The sequence below is a fragment of the Lampris incognitus genome, chromosome 12, assembly GCF_029633865.1.
Source record: "Lampris incognitus isolate fLamInc1 chromosome 12, fLamInc1.hap2, whole genome shotgun sequence".
Taxonomy (NCBI): domain Eukaryota; kingdom Metazoa; phylum Chordata; class Actinopteri; order Lampriformes; family Lampridae; genus Lampris; species Lampris incognitus.
In genome coordinates this window covers 5,622,007-5,644,456 of record NC_079222.1, presented here as the reverse complement: position 1 = coordinate 5,644,456, position 22,450 = coordinate 5,622,007, and the positions used below count along the sequence as shown (strand labels likewise).

At 47.4% G+C, this 22,450-nt stretch overlaps 1 protein-coding gene across 1 annotated transcript in view; it reads left to right on the top strand.

The window, feature by feature from the left end:
* apc (APC regulator of WNT signaling pathway) overlaps positions 1 to 17,594 on the top strand; it is a 77,691-nt gene extending 60,097 nt beyond the window's left edge. Inside the window, exons 16-18 of the mRNA XM_056290247.1 lie at positions 658 to 872; positions 2,226 to 6,473; positions 13,345 to 17,594. Of these exons, the coding sequence (XP_056146222.1) occupies positions 658 to 872; positions 2,226 to 6,473; positions 13,345 to 15,835 (6,954 nt within the window). The 3' untranslated portion in view covers positions 15,836 to 17,594. The remainder of the gene's footprint in view (positions 1 to 657; positions 873 to 2,225; positions 6,474 to 13,344) is intronic.
* The last annotated feature ends 4,856 nt before the right edge of the window (positions 17,595 to 22,450 follow it).

The window sequence follows — 22,450 nt, the reverse complement described above, 5'->3', positions numbered from 1 at the left end:
AGTTCATTGGCAGGCCTGATATGATCTGATGTTTTGTTTGTGAAACCGCACATTGATAATATTTATTATGCAGGCATGCAAATTAATGTGGATTCGAAATTAACATAGATGCATAACATCCATTAACTTAGGTAGACCTTTGCAATGCATTAACTGTAATCTGTCAAGAGAATGGAAAACACCTGTCCCATTTTAAGTTTAAATACAAAGGGAACAAATTCATACCTTTACTTTTTAATATAATTCTGAGAACATCTAAAAAAAACCAACACCTGTTAAAGGGCGGGTGAGTTCCTCTGTGAATCAATGGCCATCCATACCTGGAGAGGGGATAGGGACCACCAGGTACTCCCCCTACTGGAACACAATGATGACTCAACCAATGTTGAGGCATCAGCTGTGCTCCTACGACCTCCATAGGTTATGGAATTGATGATGATGAAGACATCTAAATAGCTTAATTTCATTTTTGACAGAGAATTACGTCTATAGAATTGGAAAACATTTGTTTGAAATATATTTCAATTCCACATTAATTTTCCTCAAAAAGAACTAACCAATAGGGGGTGTCTTTGTGAAGCCAGTCTATATATGGATATGATTATCTTTATAAATAAACGTATAAATACTCACACAGTATTTATATATCTATCATAGGAATCAACACTGAAGTCAGTTCTCAGTGCCCTCTGGAACCTGTCTGCTCACTGTACCGAGAACAAGGCGGACATCTGTGCGGTGAGCGGAGCACTGGCCTTCCTGGTTGGCACGCTGACACACCGGAGTCAAACCAACACCCTTGCCATCATTGAGAGTGGAGGAGGCATCTTGCGCAATGTCTCCAGCCTCATTGCCACCAATGAAGCCCACAGGTAATCAAATATTCGGATTTTTCCATGGGAAGTATCCACCAGCTCACATACCTGCTAAACGAGGTTCATGCAAATCGTTGGTTATAGGTCTTTGTTGGACCAACCAAAGCATCTCTGTGGTTGGTCCACCACACAGGAAGTTCCACAGTATCCTCTCTGTTAGACCAACCATTGCTGACAGAAGTAAATATATTGCATTTATATAGCGCTTTTCTAGCCGCAACAGCCACTCAAAGTGCTTTACAATCAATGAAAGCCTCACATTCACCCACACACACACACACACACACCAGTGAGTGTCAACCATGCAAGATAACAACTAGCTCATCAGGGGCAGTTAGGGGTTAGGTGTCCTGCTAAGGGACACCTTGGTATTTTTGCAAGGAGGAGCCGAGGATCAAATCGGCAACCCTCCAGATACCAGACAACCTGCTCTACCTCCGAGCCACTGTTGCCCTGATTTAAAACTCATCAGTCCGGGTGTCCCGGTAGTGTGGCGATCTACTCCGTTGCCTACCAACACGGTGATCGCCGGTTCGTATCCCCTTGTTACCGCCGGCTTGGTCGGGCGTCCCTACAGACACAATTGGCCGTGTCTGCGGGTTGGAAGCCGGATGTGGATATGTGTCCTGGTCATCGCACTAGCGCCACCTCTGGTCCGTCGAGGTGCCTGTTTGAGAGGGAGGGGGAACTGGGGGGAATAGTGTGATCTTCCCATGCGCTATGTCCCCCTGGTGAAACTCACTGTCAGGTGAAAAGCGGCTGGCGACTCCACATGTATTGGAGGAGACATGTGGTAGTCTGCAGCCCTCCCCAGATCGGCAGAAGGGGTGGCGCAGCGACCGGGACGGCTCAGAAGAGTGGGGTAATTTGCCAAGTACAATTGCGGAGAAAAAGGAGGGGAACCCCCCCCCCCCCAAAAAAAAAGTGTAGCGTTTGGGGTGAAAAACTGGTTTCATCAGGTGAAGGACAGGTGATACTGGGTAGTGATATTGCACTTTAAAATCAAGTTTGTCAGACTTGCATTGACAGACTTGAGAATGTAAAAAGCTTGTAAGTCTATTTTTTTTTTAAAACACACTAATATTGATGGACATGTGGGCTTTGTGCTGTTGGGATAATTAGAATTGATAGCTTTGTAAGATTTAATATCTGATAAGATTTAATATCAGGTCTGGGGTCTCTACAGTATTCACATCTAATAATATTACATCGGACTTTTAACATGTTACCAGAAAAAAGTCCCGAGTTTATTACACAAGTTTTACACTAGTGACAATTTTCAAACCAGACAAGATGTGAAACCAGATGACTTCCTAACCCAGTTGAATTTGTTGTTCATTTTAATTCCAGGCAAATCCTGCGAGAGAACGGCTGCCTGCCAACTCTCCTCCAGCACCTCAAGTCACACAGTCTTACCATCGTGTCCAACGCTTGTGGCACCTTGTGGAACCTGTCAGCGCGTGACGCCCGAGACCAGGAGGCATTGTGGGACATGGGCGCTGTGGGAATGCTTCGAAACCTCATCCACTCTCGACATAAGATGATTGCCATGGGGAGTGCGGCAGCACTTCGAAACCTGATGGCCAATCGGCCAGCCAAGTACAAGGACGCCAGCCTAGTGTCACCGGGCTCAAGCCTCCCAGCACTTCATGCCCGCAAGCAGAAAGCACTGATCGAGGAGCTTGATGCCCAGCACCTGTCGGAGACCTTCGACAACATCGACAACCTGAGCCCCAAGGCGTCGCATCGCCAAGGAGGTGCGGGAGGAGGTGGAGGTGGTAAGGGGCAGCGGCATAAGGTTTACGGGGAGTATGAGGGTTATGGGAGTAATGGCGGAGGAGGTGGGACGTCTATGGGGCGACCACTGTATGCCAACACGCCGGTGCTCTCTAGCCCTTCTTCTCGCTCGGGAGGAGGTACAGGAGGCGGTGAAAGGGAACGTGAGCGGCGCTCGAACAATGGTGAAAGACTTGACGACCGTAGCCCTCCGGTCTACTACACCAAAGTCCCCCCAACCCCTGTGGTGACCACTACCTCCACCTCCACCCGTTCCTACCCACCTCCTCCCCGGCCAGAGTACCGTGCCTCCAGCGATAGTCTGAACAGCGTGGGGAGTGCAGACGGATATGGACGGCGTGGTCAAACCAAACCCTCCGCGTCCCTGTCCTCTGCATCCTTGGCAACTGACAGCTACCAGTCAGAGGATGATGGTAACAATGGCGGTGTCACCACGGACACAGCCCCAGCCAGGTGCTGCATCTACCGACGTTACCCGGCTGACCTCGCTCATAAGATCCGCAGTGCCAATCACATGGCAGATGATCAGCAGGCAGATTTGGACACACCCATAAATTATAGTCTCAAGTATTCAGATGAACAGCTCAACTCTGGGAGGCAGAGCCCCCGCCAGGATGAAGAGCACGAGGAGGAGGTCATGGTCGTGGAGGAGGTACACAAAGAGGAGAAGGCACTTGGGAAGATGGAGGAGAAGGAGTCATCTCAGCCTCTGAGGAGGTCAACAGTGAGGGGAGCCCGAGGCAGCCCTGGGTACCCACTGCTCGCTGATGATGACAGTTACCATGACGACAAGCCAACCAATTACGGTGAGCGCTACTCAGAGGGGGAACACCCTGATGATCAGCCTATAGACTACAGCCTGAAGCTAGGAGGAGGAGGAACACGAAAGCCTCTTTATAGCGGGCGACTCCCCAAATCCAAGGAGCTCCGAACCACTTCATCTGCTTCATCGTCTTCCTGCTCCTTGTCCAATGGAGCAGGGAGGCCCCAGCTGCACTCTTCCCTGTCCCTAGGGCGAGGAGGGGGAGGAGTGAGCCAGGCACCACCTCCAGGGCAGAAGACCCTAAACCAAGAAACACTGCAGACATACTGTGTGGAGGACACACCCATCTGCTTCTCACGGGGAAGCTCCCTGTCCTCCCTCTCCTCTGAGGATGATGAAGAAGAGGTGGTGGCAAGGAGCCGGAAGAGGAGCTCTGACCCATCCAGAAGAGGAGGAGGTCGTAGCAATGACTACCCAACTCTCCCCATTGCTGAAAAGGAGCCCACCTCCTCTTCCAACTCTGCAACCATGACAACAACAGCTGCTCCTCCGCCCCCCACCTCCTCCTCATCTGCCCGGTCCCGACGGGGCCATGCGATCCATCGTGACTATACCCGCACTCCAAAGAGTCCCCCACAGGAGACACATTATGTGCAGGAGACACCACTGATGTTCAGCCGCTGCACCTCTGTCAGTTCCCTTGACTCTTTCGGGAGCCCCTCCATTGCCTCCTCAGTGCAGAGTGAGCCATGCAGTGGTGTCCCCAGCGGTGTGGTGAGCCCCAGTGACCTTCCTGACAGCCCAGGGCAGACCATGCCTCCTAGCAGGGCCAAGACCCCACCTCCTGTGCCGTCTGGTCCACCTCCTTCTCAACCTTCTACTCAACAACAAACTCCCTCGGCACCCCAGTCCATGCCTCCACCTACGCTGGTTGCTCCTGCTGCTCAAGCTCCAAGGCGCAGGCTTGAGGAGGCCCAGGGCCGGCGGAAAGAAGAGGAAGTGGATAATGTGGATGGGCTCCTGCATTTTGCCACAGAGAGCACTCCCCATGGCTTCTCTCGAGCTTCTAGCCTTAGCGCGCTCAGTCTGGATGAACCTTACATCCCTCGCGAGGAAGACCAACAGGAGGAGCTCCTAAAGAGAAAGAGCAAGGAGATGCCCAATACTACAGCCATCACATCAGCAACGCCTCCTCCTCCTCCTAGAGGTGAGGAGGATAGAATGACTGGCTTCAGCGAGAGGAGACCCTCTGTTGCTCCTCCTGTCGCAACAACTACTAGTGGTCCTCCTCCACAGAGAGAGGAGGCGGAGAGGGAGCTGCTCCTCCTTGATGCTTCAGATGATGATGATGACATTGAGATTTTAGAGGCATGCATCAACTCAGCCATGCCCACTCGGTCATCACGGAAACCCAAAAAACCTGCACCTCCTCCCACTCCTGGTCCTGCCCCTGCAGTTCCTCCTCCTGTTGTGGCAGCCTCCTCTTCTTCATCTGCCTGCAACTCCTCATCTGCTGCATCGTTGGGCCGCAAGCCCAGCCAGCTTCCTGTTTACAAACTCCTTCCCACACCAAGAAAGCAACGCAGCACTACCTCCTCATCCTCTTCCCCACCACCACCGCCCAGGGGAGAGGAGGTGCCCCGGGTGTACTGTGTAGAGGACACCCCCCTTAACTTTTCTACAGCAACTTCTCTGAGTGACCTAACTATTGACTCACCTCCTAATGAACTGGCTACGACGGTAGTGCCTCCTCTTCTTCAGCCCCCTGCTGCTGCTGCTCCAGCAGTCCTCCAGGCGACCTCCACTCCTTCAACCACTTCTACATCCAGGCGGAGTCATCGGAGGGAAGCTCGGCCAGAAGGGGAAAGCAAGGAGGAGCCACCTCAACACCCAGATGCCACACCCCCTCTTTTCTGCCCCACCCCTGGAGAGGGGGAGCAGCAGGAGGCTCCCACTGTAGATGAAGAAGAGGAGGAGCGGGAAGGGGAAGACATATTAGCGGAGTGTATCAGCTCTGCCATGCCAAAGGGAAGACCTCGCAAGCCCTTCCGGACACCAAGGGTGGGGGGCACCTCCTCATCTGCCTCTGCCTCTGATCTACAACCACCTCCCCAACACCATCGGTTGCTCCACGGAGCCACCACCTCCCCAGCTGTTGGCCTGGTGCAGCGAGAGGCGGAGAAGAGGCGAAAACCCACGTCTCCGGTCAAGCCCATGCCTCAGAGAACCTCTTACACTGCTACTCCTGCAGCTGCACCTCCTCTCTCTACTGCAAACTTCCCAGAAAAGTTGAAGGAGGTGAAGATGAAAGAGGCCAAACCAGGCTTCTCATTTGACTCCCCATGCCACTACACCCCCATAGAGGGAACTCCTTACTGCTTCTCCCGCAATGACTCCCTAAGCTCATTGGACTTCGATGAAGAGGAGGACCACCAGGAGATAACAACAAGTGCAGAGCTGACAACCACCAAAGAGAAAGTAGAGCAAAGGAGGCACGATTTAGTGCAAGCTCCCACTAAACTGGTGACCCAGCAGTTATCATCTTCCTCAACAACAGCAGCAGCAGTGCTCCTACCAAGGCAGAAGGAGACACAGTTAGGTCCGGATGAGAGGCAGGAGTTTGCAATTGAGGACACTCCTGTCTGCTTCTCCCGAAACTCCTCCTTGAGCTCCCTCAGTGACATCGACCATGAGAATAACAATAAGGAGGCACCTGCGCCGCCCTCCCATTCTCAACATAGTCAGTCTTCACCTCCTTCTAATGCCGTCACTGCTGCACCTCCTCCCGTGTCCTCTTCCCCCGCTGCACCTGCTCCTCCACCGCCAGGAGAGTCAGTCACTAGGAATACCTGCACCTCCTCCTGCCTGTCTGCTGCTGCGACAACCACAACAGCATCCACCACTGTTACCTCCTCCTCAGTTGGGTACCCCCCCAAAGCCTTCCATGTGGAGGACACACCTGTCTGCTTCTCCAGGAACTCCTCCCTCAGCTCCCTGAGCATCGACTCCGAGGATGACCTCCTTCAAGAGTGCATCAGGTGACCTGTCGCCATAGATAAGTGAAATATATATAATGCAGACAAATTTGAGGGTGTAATTACATAAAATTCTCTGAAAATGCCTACGGATTTCAAATATATAATCAAATATATATATCAAATATATACTTAACTTTTAAAATACTATAACAATGGTATTTTCATTTAGTTTTCTCGTTTGTTAGATGCTTTTATCCAAAGAGACACACAGAAGAGTCAGAATTTAACAGACATGTTTGTACGTCAACATACAGTCATCTTAGAGATCTTAATCATATTAGTACTGGGTGATATGGAAAATATTAATATGTTATTCATAGAGGGATTCTACATGATATTGATGTGTGTGTGTGTGTGTATATCACACAATATTTGCATACATTTGCAAAAATACCATATTCAAGAATCTCGCTGAAGTTCATCATGCTAAACTAGCAATGTAAAGTATATAAAGTACTATGTCGTCAAACCAAAAATACTTTTCAAATAATATTGGAATGGAGGAGTTGGATGCAGCTTTCCAAAAAGAAACTCTTACTGTGGTGCTAAACCCAAAAAAACATATACTTCAAAGAACCTTTGACATTTTCAAATAATACTTCCTCAGATATTTCAGACCTCATTTGGGGAGAAGTTTTAGGTAGTTGGTTCTTGTAATGAATTTAGACAACAAAATTGTGTATCACTATATCTCATTCCAATTAATATTTCACCTATTGGTAGCTCTAAAGTTCTGCCTACTACTGATCACTTCCACAAGATTTGGTTTCATAAATATCAGATCATTGTCTATCAAAGCCTTAATAATAAGTGATCTGATTCTTGAACAGAGTTTTGATATGATTGGGTAATGTGAAACATGGCTGAAACCAAATGTTTTCCTTCCCTTAAGTGAAGCTTTCCCACCCAACTATACTTATGCCCATGTAGCTCGGGCAAATAAACAAGGTAGGGGTGTTTCCTCAATATATAAATCTATTTTCAATTTAACTTCTAAACTTGAATCTAAATTCCAGTCTTTTGAGGCTCTTATTCTAATTTCATCTCCCTCAGCCATGAATAGACTTGGCTCAGTCCAGATTGTGATACTCTATCAACCTCCTGGCTGTTAGTCATTATTTCTTGAAGACTTTGGAGAATTTGTCTCAGGCCTTGTTACTCACTCTGATGCGATTCTGATTCTTGGTGATTTCAATATTCATCTGAATAAGGCTGCTGATCCTCTAAGTAAAGCCTTTCTGGCACTAGTTGACACTTTTGGGTTCACTCAGTTTGTTTGAGAGTCAACTCATTGCAGTGGTAACACCCCTTATTTGGTTTTATCTAAAGGTATAGCTGTTTCTGATCTGAATGTCTTGCCAACCACATCTACTGTCTGATCTCCGTAAACTGTATACATTCGTTCCCGAGCTCTCTGCTGTCAAAGTACAGGGCCCCTGTGTGTACCCAAAGTTAAAAAGAAGTCAGCTGGTGGCAGGGCCTTTTCCTATTGGGCCCCGTTCTTGTGGAATAACCTGCCTGCTGCCATAAGACATTCAGAGTCTGTTGAGTCTTTACAAACTTAAAACTCATCTTTTTGTCTTAGCTTACAACTAGTTGCCTTTAAGTTGAGTGCTTCACAACCTGTACTGCATGGTGAGTTGGTTTTCTGTCTCAATGAATTTACCAATCACTGTTCTGCCAACCAGATTATAGAGCAAGGATGGGCAACTTTGTTGATAGAGAGGCCAAACCAGGCCAAAAATGTTATCCTCACTACCAGAGGGCCAGATTGTGACCATGCACTTCAACCAGTGGGATACTGTAACCCCATCACTAAGTTAACCAATAGTAGCTACTAATTTAATGAAAAGAATAAAATATACCGGTAATCAAAGCGTATTATACCATTCATCAATCCATTATCCAAGCCGCTTATCCAAAGTCAGGTCGCGGGATGCTGGAGCCTATCCCAGCAGTCATTGGGCAGCAGGCGGGGAGACACCCTGGAAAGGCCGCCAGGCCATCACAGCGAGTCTATTATTCCAACATTTCTGTTTAATGAGCTTAACACAGAAACAAAACGTCCACATTCCTGGGTGATATACCATTAGTCCAGTGCAATGGGCTGTCAAACATCATCATTCAATAATGGTACAAAAGTTAACATTCACATAAGTGCAACAACTAATATTCTTGTTTGTTGTGCATTTCTACTCTGTCCTCCCATTCCATGACATGTTTCAAATGAATATGCATTTAGCTCAAAATGGTAAATGGACTGTATTTTATATAGCGCTTTTCTAGTCTACCAACCGCTGAAAGCGCTTTTTTACAATGTATGCCTCACATTCACCCATTCACACACACACTCATACACTGATTAAACCATTGAAACTCACTGACTGGTGGATCAGTATAAAGTTCTGTCTTCATGAGATACTTGTGGCCTCTCCTGCTGGCGTACAATTGACTGAATGTCATCTTCAATATTTGTACGTCCAGTCTGCATGAGCTGGAGCAGAGTTTCATCTGTCAGCCTGTTTGTCTTTTGACTTGATGTGCTTCGTTGTTGTGAAGTTGCTCTCGCAGATGTAAGTGCTCCCAAACATGCTGGTCGTTGTGAGTACAAAATCCCTGAGTAGTGGAAAGCGGGACTTGGGTAGTAGTCTCCAAAATGAAATTCCTCTCTCACTGCGCTTTGCTTGAAAGAAGGAGTCTGACTGTAGTGCACAAAGTTCAAGCTGCAACTCCTGGGGTTGCTCACTGACAGCAGCAGAGAGGGGGTCTGACAGGATATACACTACCGTTCAAAAGTTTGGGATCACCCAAACAATTTCGTGTTTTCCATGAAAAGTCACACTTATTCACCACCATATGTTGTGAAATGAATAGAAAATAGAGTCAAGACATTGACAAGGTTAGAAATAATGATTTGTATTAGAAATAAGATTTTTTTTACATCAAACTTTGCTTCCGTCAAAGAATCCTCCATTTGCAGCAATTACAGCATTGCAGACCTTTGGCATTCTAGCTGTTAATTTGTTGAGGTAATCTGGAGAAATTGCACCCCACGCTTCCAGAAGCAGCTCCCACAAGTTGGATTGGTTGGATGGGCACTTCTTTGAGCAGATTGAGTTTCTGGAGCATCACATTTGTGGGGTCAATTAAACGCTCAAAATGGCCAGAAAAAGAGAACTTTCATCTGAAACTCGACAGTCTATTCTTGTTCTTAGAAATGAAGGCTATTCCATGCGAGAAATTGCTAAGAAATTGAAGATTTCCTACACCGGTGTGTACTACTCCCTTCAGAGGACAGCACAAACAGGCTCTAACCAGAGTAGAAAAAGAAGTGGGAGGCCGCGTTGCACAACTGAGCAAGAAGATAAGTACATTAGAGTCTCTAGTTTGAGAAACAGACGCCTCACAGGTCCCCAACTGGCATCTTCATTAAATAGTACCTGTTAGAGCCTGCTTGTGCTGTCCTCTGAAGGGAGTAGTACACACCGGTGTAGGAAATCTTCAATTTCTTAGCAATTTCTCGCATGGAATAGCCTTCATTTCTAAGAACAAGAATAGACTGTCGAGTTTCAGATGAAAGTTCTCTTTTTCTGGCCATTTTGAGCGTTTAATTGACCCCACAAATGTGATGCTCCAGAAACTCAATCTGCTCAAAGTGCCCATCCAACCAATCCAACTTGTGGGAGCTGCTTCTGGAAGCGTGGGGTGCAATTTCTCCAGATTACCTCAACAAATTAACAGCTAGAATGCCAAAGGTCTGCAATGCTGTAATTGCTGCAAATGGAGGATTCTTTGACGAAAGCAAAGTTTGATGTAAAAAAAATCTTATTTCAAATACAAATCATTATTTCTAACCTTGTCAATGTCTTGACTCTATTTTCTATTCATTTCACAACATATGGTGGTGAATAAGTGTGACTTTTCATGGAAAACACAAAATTGTTTGGGTGATCCCAAACTTTTGAACGGTAGTGTAGGTGTCAACATGCAGTGCACAAAGGCAATGCATAGGGTGCAGAGAAGCAATTTTTTTATATTAATACCATCAGGTGTGGAGGTGTTGGTGAAAGAGCTGGGTCTTTTTTTTTTGTGGATTTTTTCCCCCTTTTCCCTCGAGTTGTACTTTGCCAGTTACCCTATTTTCCAAGCCATCCCAGTCGCTTCTCCACCACCACCCCCCCCCCCCGATCCGGGGAGGGCTGCAGACTACCACATGCCTCCTCCAATACATGTGGAGTCGCCAGCCGTTTTTCACCTGACAGTGAGTCGTTTCACCAGGGGGACGTGGCACATGGGAGGATCACGCTATGCCCCACAGTTCCCCCTCCCCCCCAAACAGGCGCCCCGACCAACCAGAGGAGGCGCTAATGCAGCGACCAGGACACATACCCACATCTGGCTTCCCACTTGCAGACACAGCCAATAGTGTCTGTTGGGATGCCCGACCAATCCGGCGGTAACACGTGGATTCGAACCAGTGATCCCCGAGTTGGTAGGCAACAGAATAGACCGCTACGCTATCCGGATGCCCCCAAAGAGCTGAGTCTTTAGCTTCTTCTTAAAGATGGGGAGGGACTCAGTGGATCAAATGGAGTTCGGTAACTCATTCCACCACCGGGGAACTACAGAAGAGAAGAGTCTGGCTAGTGACTTAGGGCCCCGTCATGGCAGAAGTGCCAGGCACCTTTCATTGGCAGAGCGTAGTGAGTGGGACTGAGTGTAGACCTGAATGAGGGAGTTCAGGTAGGTGGGAGCCGTTTTAGTTGCCGTTTTGTAAGCGAGCATTAAGGTTTTGAATTTGATGCTATCATCTCCAAAATCTTTAGCCATCTGTACAGCTGAAGGGAAACAGCATCAGACGCCTTGAGAGAGGACTCACTCCTGTGTCGACGTGGCTTTGGTGAAAAAGCTGTGATGTCGATGTATTTTTCATTTGAGATCAGCGATGATAGCGGCTCTGGCACCGCCTCTGGTGTCAGTGCCATATTTGTCTTTGTGCGTGGTATTGTAGTGGTTGTGCATGATATTGTAGTGGCGACACAAGTTGAGGCCTTCATGGTTGACTGTTTCCAGGCACACAGAGGTTTCCCTCTGAATTCCGTAAAAAGATGTTCTGTTTCCCATCTTGCCTGGAAGACACAGTTCTCTGGGTCAAGTTTTCGTTTTTTTTTTTTGCCGTTCATGTCTCTCCTCGTTGCGTCTCGTTGCACCAAGACCAAGATGAGGCCATGTGCAAACAGTTGCTTGGCTACAGGCCTCTTGTGTTTCAAGGGAGCGCCTTCTATCAGTGGACAGTATAATTACTATTGGGATCCAGCTCAAATGTGGAATGGCCCACTTGCTTCCAATGCCCGTGAAAACAACAATTTATTGATATTTGGAAATTGACCCGCGGGCCGTACTGAGTGAGGATGGGGGTCGAATAGGGCTCACAGGCCGCCAGTTACCCATGTCTGTTATAGAGTGTAGATTATTGACTATTGCAGACTGTTATCTTCTCTCACATGTCCTTTCTCTCTCTCTGAATGATGTCTCCTTTCTCTTCCTCTGTATATGTGAAAGGTGTGATGTGAGTCTCCCTTGTCAGCACATGCAGTTTGTCCTCCTCCCAGGTCTCTATGGTGATGGTGGTCGCCACCTGGACACTGCTTAGCATCCCCTCATCACATTTTCTTTTTATATATCTTATAAATCCATATTTGTTTACCCTTCTCAATGCTATATCCTTCTCTCCAGGGGTCACCATAGCAGACCATCCGTTTCCATCTCTTCCTGTGCTCTGCATCTTCCTCTGTCACACCAGCCACCTGCATGTCCTCCCTCACCACATCCATAAACCTCTTCTTTGGCCTTCCTCTTCTCCTCAGCATCCTTCTCCCAATATCCCCAGCATCTCTCCTCCACACATGTCCAAACCATCTCTCCTGCTTTGTCTCCAAACCGTCCAACCTGAGCTGTCCCTCTAATATACTCGTTCCTAATCCTGTCCTTCTTCGTCACTCCCAATGAAAATCTTATCATCTTCATCTCTGCCACCTCCAGCTCCACCTCCTGTCTTTTCATCAGTGCCGCTGTCTTCAAACCATACAACATAGCTGGTCTCACTACCATCTTGTAAACCTTCCCTTTAACTCTTGCTGTACCCTTCTGTCACAAATCACTCCTGACACTCTTCTCCACCCACTCCACCCTGCCTGCACTCTCTTCTTCACCTCTCTCCTGCACTCCCTGTTACTTTGGACAGTTTAAACTCGAGAAGTGGCTGAAGATGAATTAATTAATTAATTAATTGATGTTTATCTCGTAGTGAAGACGCAGAGCCTGGTTAAAACCTTAATTTAGACACCATTTGGCTAAAAGTGATGTCTCTGCAAGCCTGGAAGATTCCTAGTTGCAAGAGTTAGACAAAATATATTGGGGGAGTTACAAAGAACCATCAGGCTTTCCTTTGTAAGATAACCTAAAGGGCGGAAATATTCCATGAGTGTGTAAGAACAAATTTGTGTGCAAGAACATTTCATAAATGAGGCCTATGGTTCTCTCTCCATTTGAGGTACATAAAGGCCCTGGCCACAGTTTGAAAAAGCACAGTACTGTTCACCTAGTTATGTTGAATAGAAGTGTATTTACAGATATATAGTAGTATTATAAAACATTGTAATGGGAATATGTTGAATGATACAGATTTGTAGAACTATATCATCAGCACTTTATTAGCAAAGTTAATGTTCACAGCTTTACAATAATCTATTAAGATATATTAACAATTATATCGATGCAAAATTATATTAGAGGAAAAAAACTGTTGAAGATTCTGATTCCATTTGTGATTTTATATTCTAATTCAGACTTTAATTTTTCTTTTGATCAGCTCGGCTATGCCCAAGAAGAAGAAGCAAGCTCCCAGAGGAAGTAGCAAAGGAGGCCCTGGGCATGACCATGTACCCCCTGCACCTTCTGCTCCTGCTGTTGCCCCTCCCCCTCACCATAATGACAACGAGGAGGGTGGAATCTTGGCTGAGGAGGCAGAGCTTGTCTTAGACCCTGATGATGCTCGGAGCCTCGCCTCCTCCTCACGCGCCTCCTCACGGGCCCCTTCCCCAGACTCGGAGTCATTTGATTGGAAAGCGATTCAGGAAGGAGCCAACTCCATTGTTTCCAGTCTACATCAGGCTGCTGCCGCTGCGGCAGCTGCAGGAGGTGGAGGAGGCACAAGCCTGTCCCGACAGGGCTCCTCTGACTCAGACTCAGTGCTCTCTCTCAAGTCTGGGCTCTCTCTTGGCTCCCCTTTTCATCTCCCTGCCTTTCCTACAGTGGCAATGGCTGCATCCTCCTCCTCTGTCAATGCGGAGGAAGAACAGGAAGAGCAAGAGGAGGAGAGCCATTTCCCCTCTGCACCAAAGCCAGGCCCTCGAATCCTGAAGCCTGGCGAGAGGAGCACCTTGGAGGTACGGAAGAAGGATGAAGAGGTACAAGAGGAGTCTAAGGCACTAAGGGGTGGGAAGAAGGTTTACAGGAGTCTAATCTCGGGGAAACCCCGGCCCAGTGCGGAGGTGCAGGGGAGATCATCTGCTTCCTCAAACTCTTCCTCATCATCCCCTAGGGGCCGGGCGCAAGCCTCCTCAAAGCCCCTGACACAGGGAGGAGGTGTCTCCATCAGCTCCTCAAGACCAAGTAAACTCCAGGGAGTCAAGTCGGATCCTGGACCCGCTAGAGAGTCATCCAGCTCACAGGGAGGTGGAGGCTCCAGCAAAGCCTCCTCCCGATCTGGATCCAGGGACTCAACCCCATCTAGAGCAACACCACAGAACCTGTCTCGACCCCCAAGCTCCTCCTCCACCTCCTCTTCTGCAGCCAAATTCTCCCAGTTACCACGTACATCCTCACCTGGTGGCAGTACCTCCTCTGCCAAGACCTCTGCATCAGGGAGGGCGTCATACCCATCTCCTGGCCGCCAGGCCACACCCACGAGACCAAGCGGGCTCCCCAGAAGCTCCATCCCGAGGAGCGAGTCAGCATCTCGGAGCTTGAACCAGAATATCCCACCTCAGCCTTCTTCCTCTTCCACAACTCCAACCACATCTTTGTCTTCGACCTCCAGGAAAGCTGAGTTGTCAAGGACAACACCAACAGCAGCAGTGGTAGAAAAGCCGGATAAACCCAGTGGTGCCAGCAGTGGCCTTGTACGTCAGTCCACTTTCATCAAGGAAGCTCCAAGCCCGACGCTGAAGAGGAAACTTGAGGAGTCTGCTTCCTTTGAGTCCCTCTCTCCCTCCTCCCCAAGCCGGACTCCAGCATCCAGCCCCTCTCTCCCTGACAATTCACTGTCGCTCCCCTTCCGGCCAGCACCAACGACATCCACCCCTTCTGCTAGTTGGACCAGAACCAAGTCACCACAACGCCGGGCAGCACCTCCATCCGAAAACTCAGATGCACTAGGAGCAGCTAAAGGGCTTAGAAGGCATGAGGCTAACCGCTCACACTCAGAGAGCCCCGCCCGCCAGGCAGAGGCACGCCTAAACCGCACAGGCACCTGGAAGCGTGAGAGTGCTAGCAAGCACTCATCATCCCTCCCTCGAGTTGGGACCTGGAAGCGGACGGGGAGCTCCTCCTCGGTCCTTTCAGCTTCTTCAGAGTCCAGTGAGCGTGGACGGAGTGAAGATGAACTACTGCAGGAGCGAGGGGGGTTGTCCTCCTCTTCTAAGGTTAATTGGTGCAAAGCAAAAGAGGCAGATGGTGACAGCGAGGAGACCATGTGCAAAGCAGAGGACATTTGGGTACGGATTGAGGACTGTCCCGTCAACAACCCACGTTCCTCTGGCCGTTCCCCAACTGCCAGTGCTCCTCCCATCATTGAAGGCATCTCGAACACCTCCTCCTCCTTTACAAGTTCTGCTCCCCTGTCAGAGCGTCCCCGTCCTGCTCCCTTCACCTCAGAGACCAACCTCAACCTTCGCAGGAGCTGTGAGAGCCTGGTGGAGCGACCCCCTGACGTTAAGGCAGCACGAAGCGTGCCCTGTGTAGCCCAAGAGCCTCCCTCATTGGACTCACACCCTCAGAACCAACCCAAACAGCAACAACAACGCAGCCCATTCAGCTCAGCAGCCTCCGGGAAGCTTGGCGCTTCGGGCGGAGCCCTAGCCGCCAGGGTCAGTCCATTCAACTACACCCCGAGCCCCCGCAAGAGCAATGCCGACCTCCCAGGAGCAAGCACCTCAGCAACAACCCCACCACGACCATCCCTCATCCCCACTCCTGTGGCTAACACCTCCTCCTCATCATCCTCCTCGTCAGGTAAGAAACGAGATCCTAAGGGCGAAGGTTCTGGTGAGAGGGGTTCCTACATCGTCACTTCTGTTTGAGTGTCCAACGGAAAGCTAGAGGTTGGGTTCCAATTTCCTGCCCCTCCTCCTCCTTGTTCATACATACTTTCACCACCTCAGAAAGTCTAGAAGGATGTAAGATGTTGGACCTGCATGCAAACACATTTGCAATGAGGAACAGCTTTGGAATCAAGAATTCCGGGAAAATAATTGGATGTCAGATGGTGAGGTGGCAGCTCCAAGCTTCCATATCCCAGAAGGTCAGATTATTTTCTTCACTTAAATGTAAACACAGTTATGTTCAAGGAGAGAGAAGACCATGAGAATGAGAACTTTGTGACGAGACTGATGGATTTCTTGAGAGGAGTTGTGATAAAACGACGGGGATTGAGAGATGGACAAATGTTTGTGAATTAATTAGTTCTGTACAGATGCGATGTTATGTATTTAATTAATTAACCTTGTTAACTTCCTTGTCCCACCCCCTTCACTGAATATTCATTTCTGCTGGCAAACAAGAGTTTATGCCACTCCCATCTTTAAAAAGAGAAACATTTAATTCATGGAATTTTCTCACAACTAACACTAACCCACGCAAGACCGAAGAAAGTAAACTGGAACTCTTTGAAAAGATGGCGGTGCCTGCCATCCTCGCTTCCTCCCTAACGATCCTCCTTCCTTCTTTCCTGCTTTTCCTGCATGTTCCTTAATGATGACCGTTACCATGGTGACATGGTGACGACGCTGGTGAAGATGACGGTCTTGTCTCATTAGCTATAAAGTATATTCTCACACTGATTTTTTTAATTTCATTTGTATATTTTTTTCGGAATATTTCAAGTCACGTTGAAGCCCAGAAATATTTGGTTCCAAAAACGAACGAGCCGAATTTCAGTGATTTTTAAAATGAATTGGTTCCGTGTAAATGTGGTTAAAATATTGGTGCAGTTCACTTTTCTAACACTAAGTGTGATGGTGAAGATTGGCAGTTCCAGCAGGGGGGAAAATGGCAGAATTCATCATTTTCTATGAAATCTAAACACTGCTTTTGTCAGAACCATTGCTTGTATGAGACTAAAGTATATTTAATTACAACTGCGTTACTAGTGGTATTAGTGATGTGTCTGAGGAGAAATAAATACCTAGCCGAAAACATTCATCCACAACGTATTCCGGCTGAAATTGTGGGGATTTTTTTATTTTTGATCCTGACAGAAACTGATTTTTGAGCAAAACGCTTTACTTTATGAATAAGAAATTTAAAAAATTTGAAATATTTAAAACTTGATGAAAGAAAAGCAGCAACCATCAATTGGGCGTCCGGTTGTATTCCAAGATGCGGTTGAGTCTGGTAAACTGGAGAATGTGGGTCTGTAAGAGAATTTACACTGTTTCCGCCAGGAGAAACTGTTGTTCTTCAAAACACTGTAAGTGGCTGGTGAGTTCCAGAGGCTTCACCAGCCCGCCTGTGGACAGACTTCCAACTTTCAAGGGTCATTACATTAAATTCGGAGTTTCGTTTCCTTTGTTTGTTTGTTTGTTTGTTTTTTTAAAGAAAAGCTCTTAATTCCTTCTACCCTTGATGTAAGCCACTGTTAACTTGAAGCACAATCAGTTTTTGTTGTTTTGCCAAAAAAAGAAAAATTGACACTGTAAGAATGAAATGATTGTGTTTTTCCGTCACGGTGAAAAAAATGTGTTTTGGACATTTAAAGGTGGAAATATTAATGAGCGCACATTTTAACAAACTTGTAAACGGTGTTAGAAAATAAAGGTGGACATTTTTTTTTTTGGGTGCAAAGTTTGGCGTCTCCTGTCATGGTTTCGGTTTTGTGTCGGTATTTTCAAAAGTTGTGAGTTTTGCTGAAAAAGTCTTCAGCCCTGTTCTGACGAGTTCTGACACGAACACACTGCAGTTCCTACAGGGTCCATACTCCACTAAAGCACACTGGTTTTGTCCTTCCACACGGGCCTCTTTCCCACCACAACGCTGCCGGTGCCGGTGCAGAGCCAGTTCTCCCTTGGTGCCTTTTGAGAACCAGCCCGCATTTCGACAGGTTTCAGAACCGACCTGAACGTGGCGTAGCGGAAGTTCGGGTAATTTCCACAGGAAAGAAACGACATGATGGCGGACAGAACGCGTTTTCCTGGCCTGCTGTTTATAAAGTCACTTTTGTAAAGTCGTGACAGCTCGCATTGTGTGCAGCTGCGCTCTGCTTTCACTCACGTTTTCTCAAAATGGCGGCGGTTTTCTGAAGGGGCGGCCAATTTCTTGCGGTAGCCCCTCCCATGGCCACTGACGTCACTTTCCAACTTCTGGTCCAGCAGTTTTGTGGCGTCTTGCCAGTGCCAGTTTTTTGGCACCAGTGCCAGTTTTTTGGCACCGGCACCAGTCTTTTTTTTCGGTGGAAAAGCGTGGGACCGGTTCTAGATTAGGCACCAGCACCAGGGCGGTGGAAAAGCGTGGGACCGGTTCTAGATTAGGCACCAGCACCAGGGCGGTGGAAAAGCGTGGGACCGGTTCTAGATTAGGCACCAGCACCAGGGCGGTGGAAAAGCGTGGGACCGGTTCTAGATTAGGCACCAGCACCAGGGCGGTGGGAAAGGGCCCATCGATGTCCTGATGTGGTTTTGTAATTGCTGAGAAAATGTGCACACTCTGGTTGAAGATACGCGACTCTACCAGGGAATGGGTGATCCTCCGAATTGTGAAGTATCAAAATTGAGGCGATAGTCGGGAACCAAAAGAGCCACATCAGTGACCTCCATTCAAATTCAACATGTTTTGACGTCTAAATAGGCGCATTGTCACCACTAAATTCATTTGTAATGGCTAAAGTTGATCCTGGGCGGACTGTGTTTCCACAGCCAAGAAGTGGGATAATTTTTTGTTCCCAGTATGTCAACAGCAGCATGGTGGCGCAATGGTGGTGCCATGAGAGGTGGCTTTTAGATAGGCGTGGTAATCCAGATGCTAAAGAACACACTTAAAAACTACCTGCTGGTCTTGCTGGTCTTATTCATAGTCAAAATGCACGTGAGGCCGCTGCCAGACCGCCCTCGGTGTTATCGGAACTGCCGGTCTGCATGGGCTAGCAGTTAGCTTAGCCTGCCCCGCTTCCGCATCCTGTCAGACCGCCCTCGGTGTTACCTCCTCGGGCACAGCTCCAGGCAGGACCGTGGTCCCTGGGCCCACAGGATGCAGCAGACCAGGCTCTCCCAGCTGATCCAGCACCAGCTCTCCCAGCCATCAAACGAAGACAAAACTTAAGACGCAGACGTGGAGAAAGACACCGCGTGGACGGTACTGGGTGAGGATGTCGAAAACGGGAATTCGCGCCGCCATCTTCCCACACCGGAAGCGAATTATACTACCATGTCAACGAATTCAGATGCTGTGCACTGGGTTTTCAGCCTGCCTCGGTGTGCACGTCTCACCTGTCTTTGTGTCTTTACCTTGGCTAACTGGCCTTCCACAAGGTTCAGATCTTGTTGGCGTTCCGGGCAGTTGAAGAAACTGCACTATATTACCATGTGGTCCTGCTGGCCGTCTTCATTCTACCTCTAGTAGAATATATTTACATCTCTCATTCTCTAACAAGCTATAGGGCCAGATTTTTAGCTCGTATGCAGCCTATATATTTAATACCATATATTTATGGCCTGCATGTCAACACACCCAGCAGGCCAGTGGGAATCTGACTCACGAGATCACACTGGAAATACATCAATTAAAACCCCATTGTACTAACTGAAATATTACATCAGCACACCAACTGCTATTTAATTGAAGTTATTTTCATTATGTTGAGGCGACAACATGTTTAGTTTACACAAACAGGATTATGAGGCAACACATCTTTTATAATAATACGGTAGTGAATTCGGGAAGGGGGGGGGCAATCACAGGAACTGCCGCGGCCGGGACGCGAACCCCTATCTCCCGTACCGCGGGAGACATCGCTGACCGCTCGACTAAAGGGTCAGACCCCCCCCCCCCTTTCGGGAAGCGCGTGTCCCCGCGCTTCAGCGTATCAGCTCATTCACGCCTGTGCGCGCATATGCTTCCGAATTCGGGGGGGGGGGGGGTCTGACCCTTTAGTCGAGCGGTCAGCGATGTCTCCCGCGGTCCGGGCGATACGGGTTCGCGTCCCGGCCGCGGCAGTTCCTGTGGTTGCCCCCCCCCCCCGAATTCGCTACAATACTTAAGACATGCACAAATAAAGACACAATCTCAAATCTTAATCAGAACTAAATTCAGTCAAAACGACGTGTGTGCAAGTATTACATAATATTCAGGGTTCCGGTTGAATCAGATTGAATAAGTGATCACCCACCGGACAAGTGCGGGTGTCTTGCTTCCCGGGAGAATGACGTCATTTCCTTTGCCGAGAATGGCGCTGTACTGACAGCCAAGTCCTACGGCGGAAACACGTGACAAAGCTCCAGTCTGATGTCACGTCATCCTCACACTGAGGCCCCTTAACCTCCGAGAGGCCGTAAATATATGGCAACTCCACAAGTTTCACGTGGCCCTCATCCTCCCCTGTAGTGTGTCGAATTACTAAAAAACAACAAGTTAATTACGAGGCCTTTAATTAAAACTACTTAAAACCGTCTCAGAGAAAGTCATGTGGAATGTATTTCACTCGATTTCAAAATGAAAAAACATCTCCTGGTGACTGTCGGTGTTCTTTATACCGAGTTCCCGGAAGATCCTTAAAAGCTCAGGATGCAGTTCACGTCCTGGTAATGAGGTGAACCTGAGGTGAACCTGAGGTGTTTTTGTTAGGAATAAGTGGGGGGGGGGGTCTGCCAGCGGAAGGTGTGGAGACACACTTGTTAACAAGATGCACCATCTAAAAACAAGTCAACAAGTCCTCGTAGCTCGAGGACTTGTTGACTTGCTGGGTGGCTGCGTCTTGCATTAGGGTGATGAGACGTTTCGCCTTCATACCAGACGCCAGGCAACACGTCCTCGCGCTGTGCGGACTTGCTGACTTGTTTTTGGGCGGTGCATCTTGTGAACGAGTGTTTCCACACGCTCCGCTGGCAGGGCTTTTTCACTTATTACTGGCAAAACCCCCTGGTATTAATTATTCTAGTCCTTGTTGTTGAAAGGCCTTCTTTTGCGGCGGAGGCCTCAGAAGGTGTTCAGTACTGTTCAGATCTTGTTTACGAGCTCGTGCAGCTTCTTTGTGCCATTTATACGAGTAGATGTGTCACCTCAAGTGCTCAAGTGATTTTTGCATTTAGCTGGTTTGATGGACTTTTTTAAAGTCGTTCTAGACATTTTAAAATGTATCTGGTATCTCCATCTTAAAAAAATAAACAAGTTACGAGTCACTATATTTTAATTCATGTTATCATTATCCTTATTACCTTTAAGCCATTTACGATTCCTCTTCTTCACTGGCGACTCGTTGAAAGACAGAACAAACCAAACACTAGTCACCGGAGTGGCTCTGATGGCTCTTAACCCTCTCTCTCCATTCATCAAATAAACCTCTCTCACCCTTTTTTGGGTGGTGTGCGTCTTCCTCAAGCTCGGTTCCTCTACCAGAGGCCTGGGAGTTTAAGGGTTCTGGGCAGTATCTTAGCTGTTCCTAGGCCCAAACTCTTCTGGACAGAGACCTCAGCTGTTCCTGGAATCTGATGGAGCCATTCCCTGAGTTTGGGGGTCACAGCGCCTAGTGCTCCTGTTACCACTGGGACTACTGTGGATTTCACCTTCCACATCCGATCTAGTTCTTCCCTCGGCCCTTGGTATTTCTCTAGCTTCTCATGCTGCTTTCTTCCTGATGTTGCTGTCGCTCAGATTTGCTACATCGATCCCTACTGCTGTCTTCTGTTCCTCGTCATCCATCACAACGTCTGGTTGGTTAGCCAGCACTTGCTTGTCAGTCTGGAACTTGACATCCTACAGGATCTTAACTCTGCCATTCTCAACCACCTTTGGCGGTGTCTCCCATTTGGACTTGGGGACTTCCAGTCTGTATTCAGTACAGATGTTCATATACACAACACATACACATATAACTATATATACATAAAACTATATATATAGTTATGTATGTATATGTGTGTTGTGTATATATAGTTATATATAACTATATATAGTTATACATATATACATAACTATATATACATAAAACTATATATATATAGTTATGTATGTATATGTGTGTGTTGTGTATATATAGTTATATATAACTATATATACACATATACATACATAACTATATATACATAAAACTATATATATAGTTATGTATGTATATGTGTTGTGTATATATAGTTATATATAACTATATATAGTTATATAGTATATAACTATATATATAGTTATGTATGTATATATGTGTGTTGTGTATATATAGTTATATATAACTATATATAGTTATATACATACATAATTATATACAGTTATATATAACTATATATAGAGTCATTATGAACGCGTTGATTGGTTCAGGTTGCCAGAAGACTGAAAAAAAAAGTTTAATAAACTCCTCAAAGCTTTCATCAAGCCTTCTTTCTTTCTTTCTTTCTTTCTTTCTTTCGTCCATCAGTCATACTTGAACATGAATAACCATGTAAACATGTCCACACAGGTATGAATAAAGGTCTGCTGGTTTCTAATGATCTCTCGGG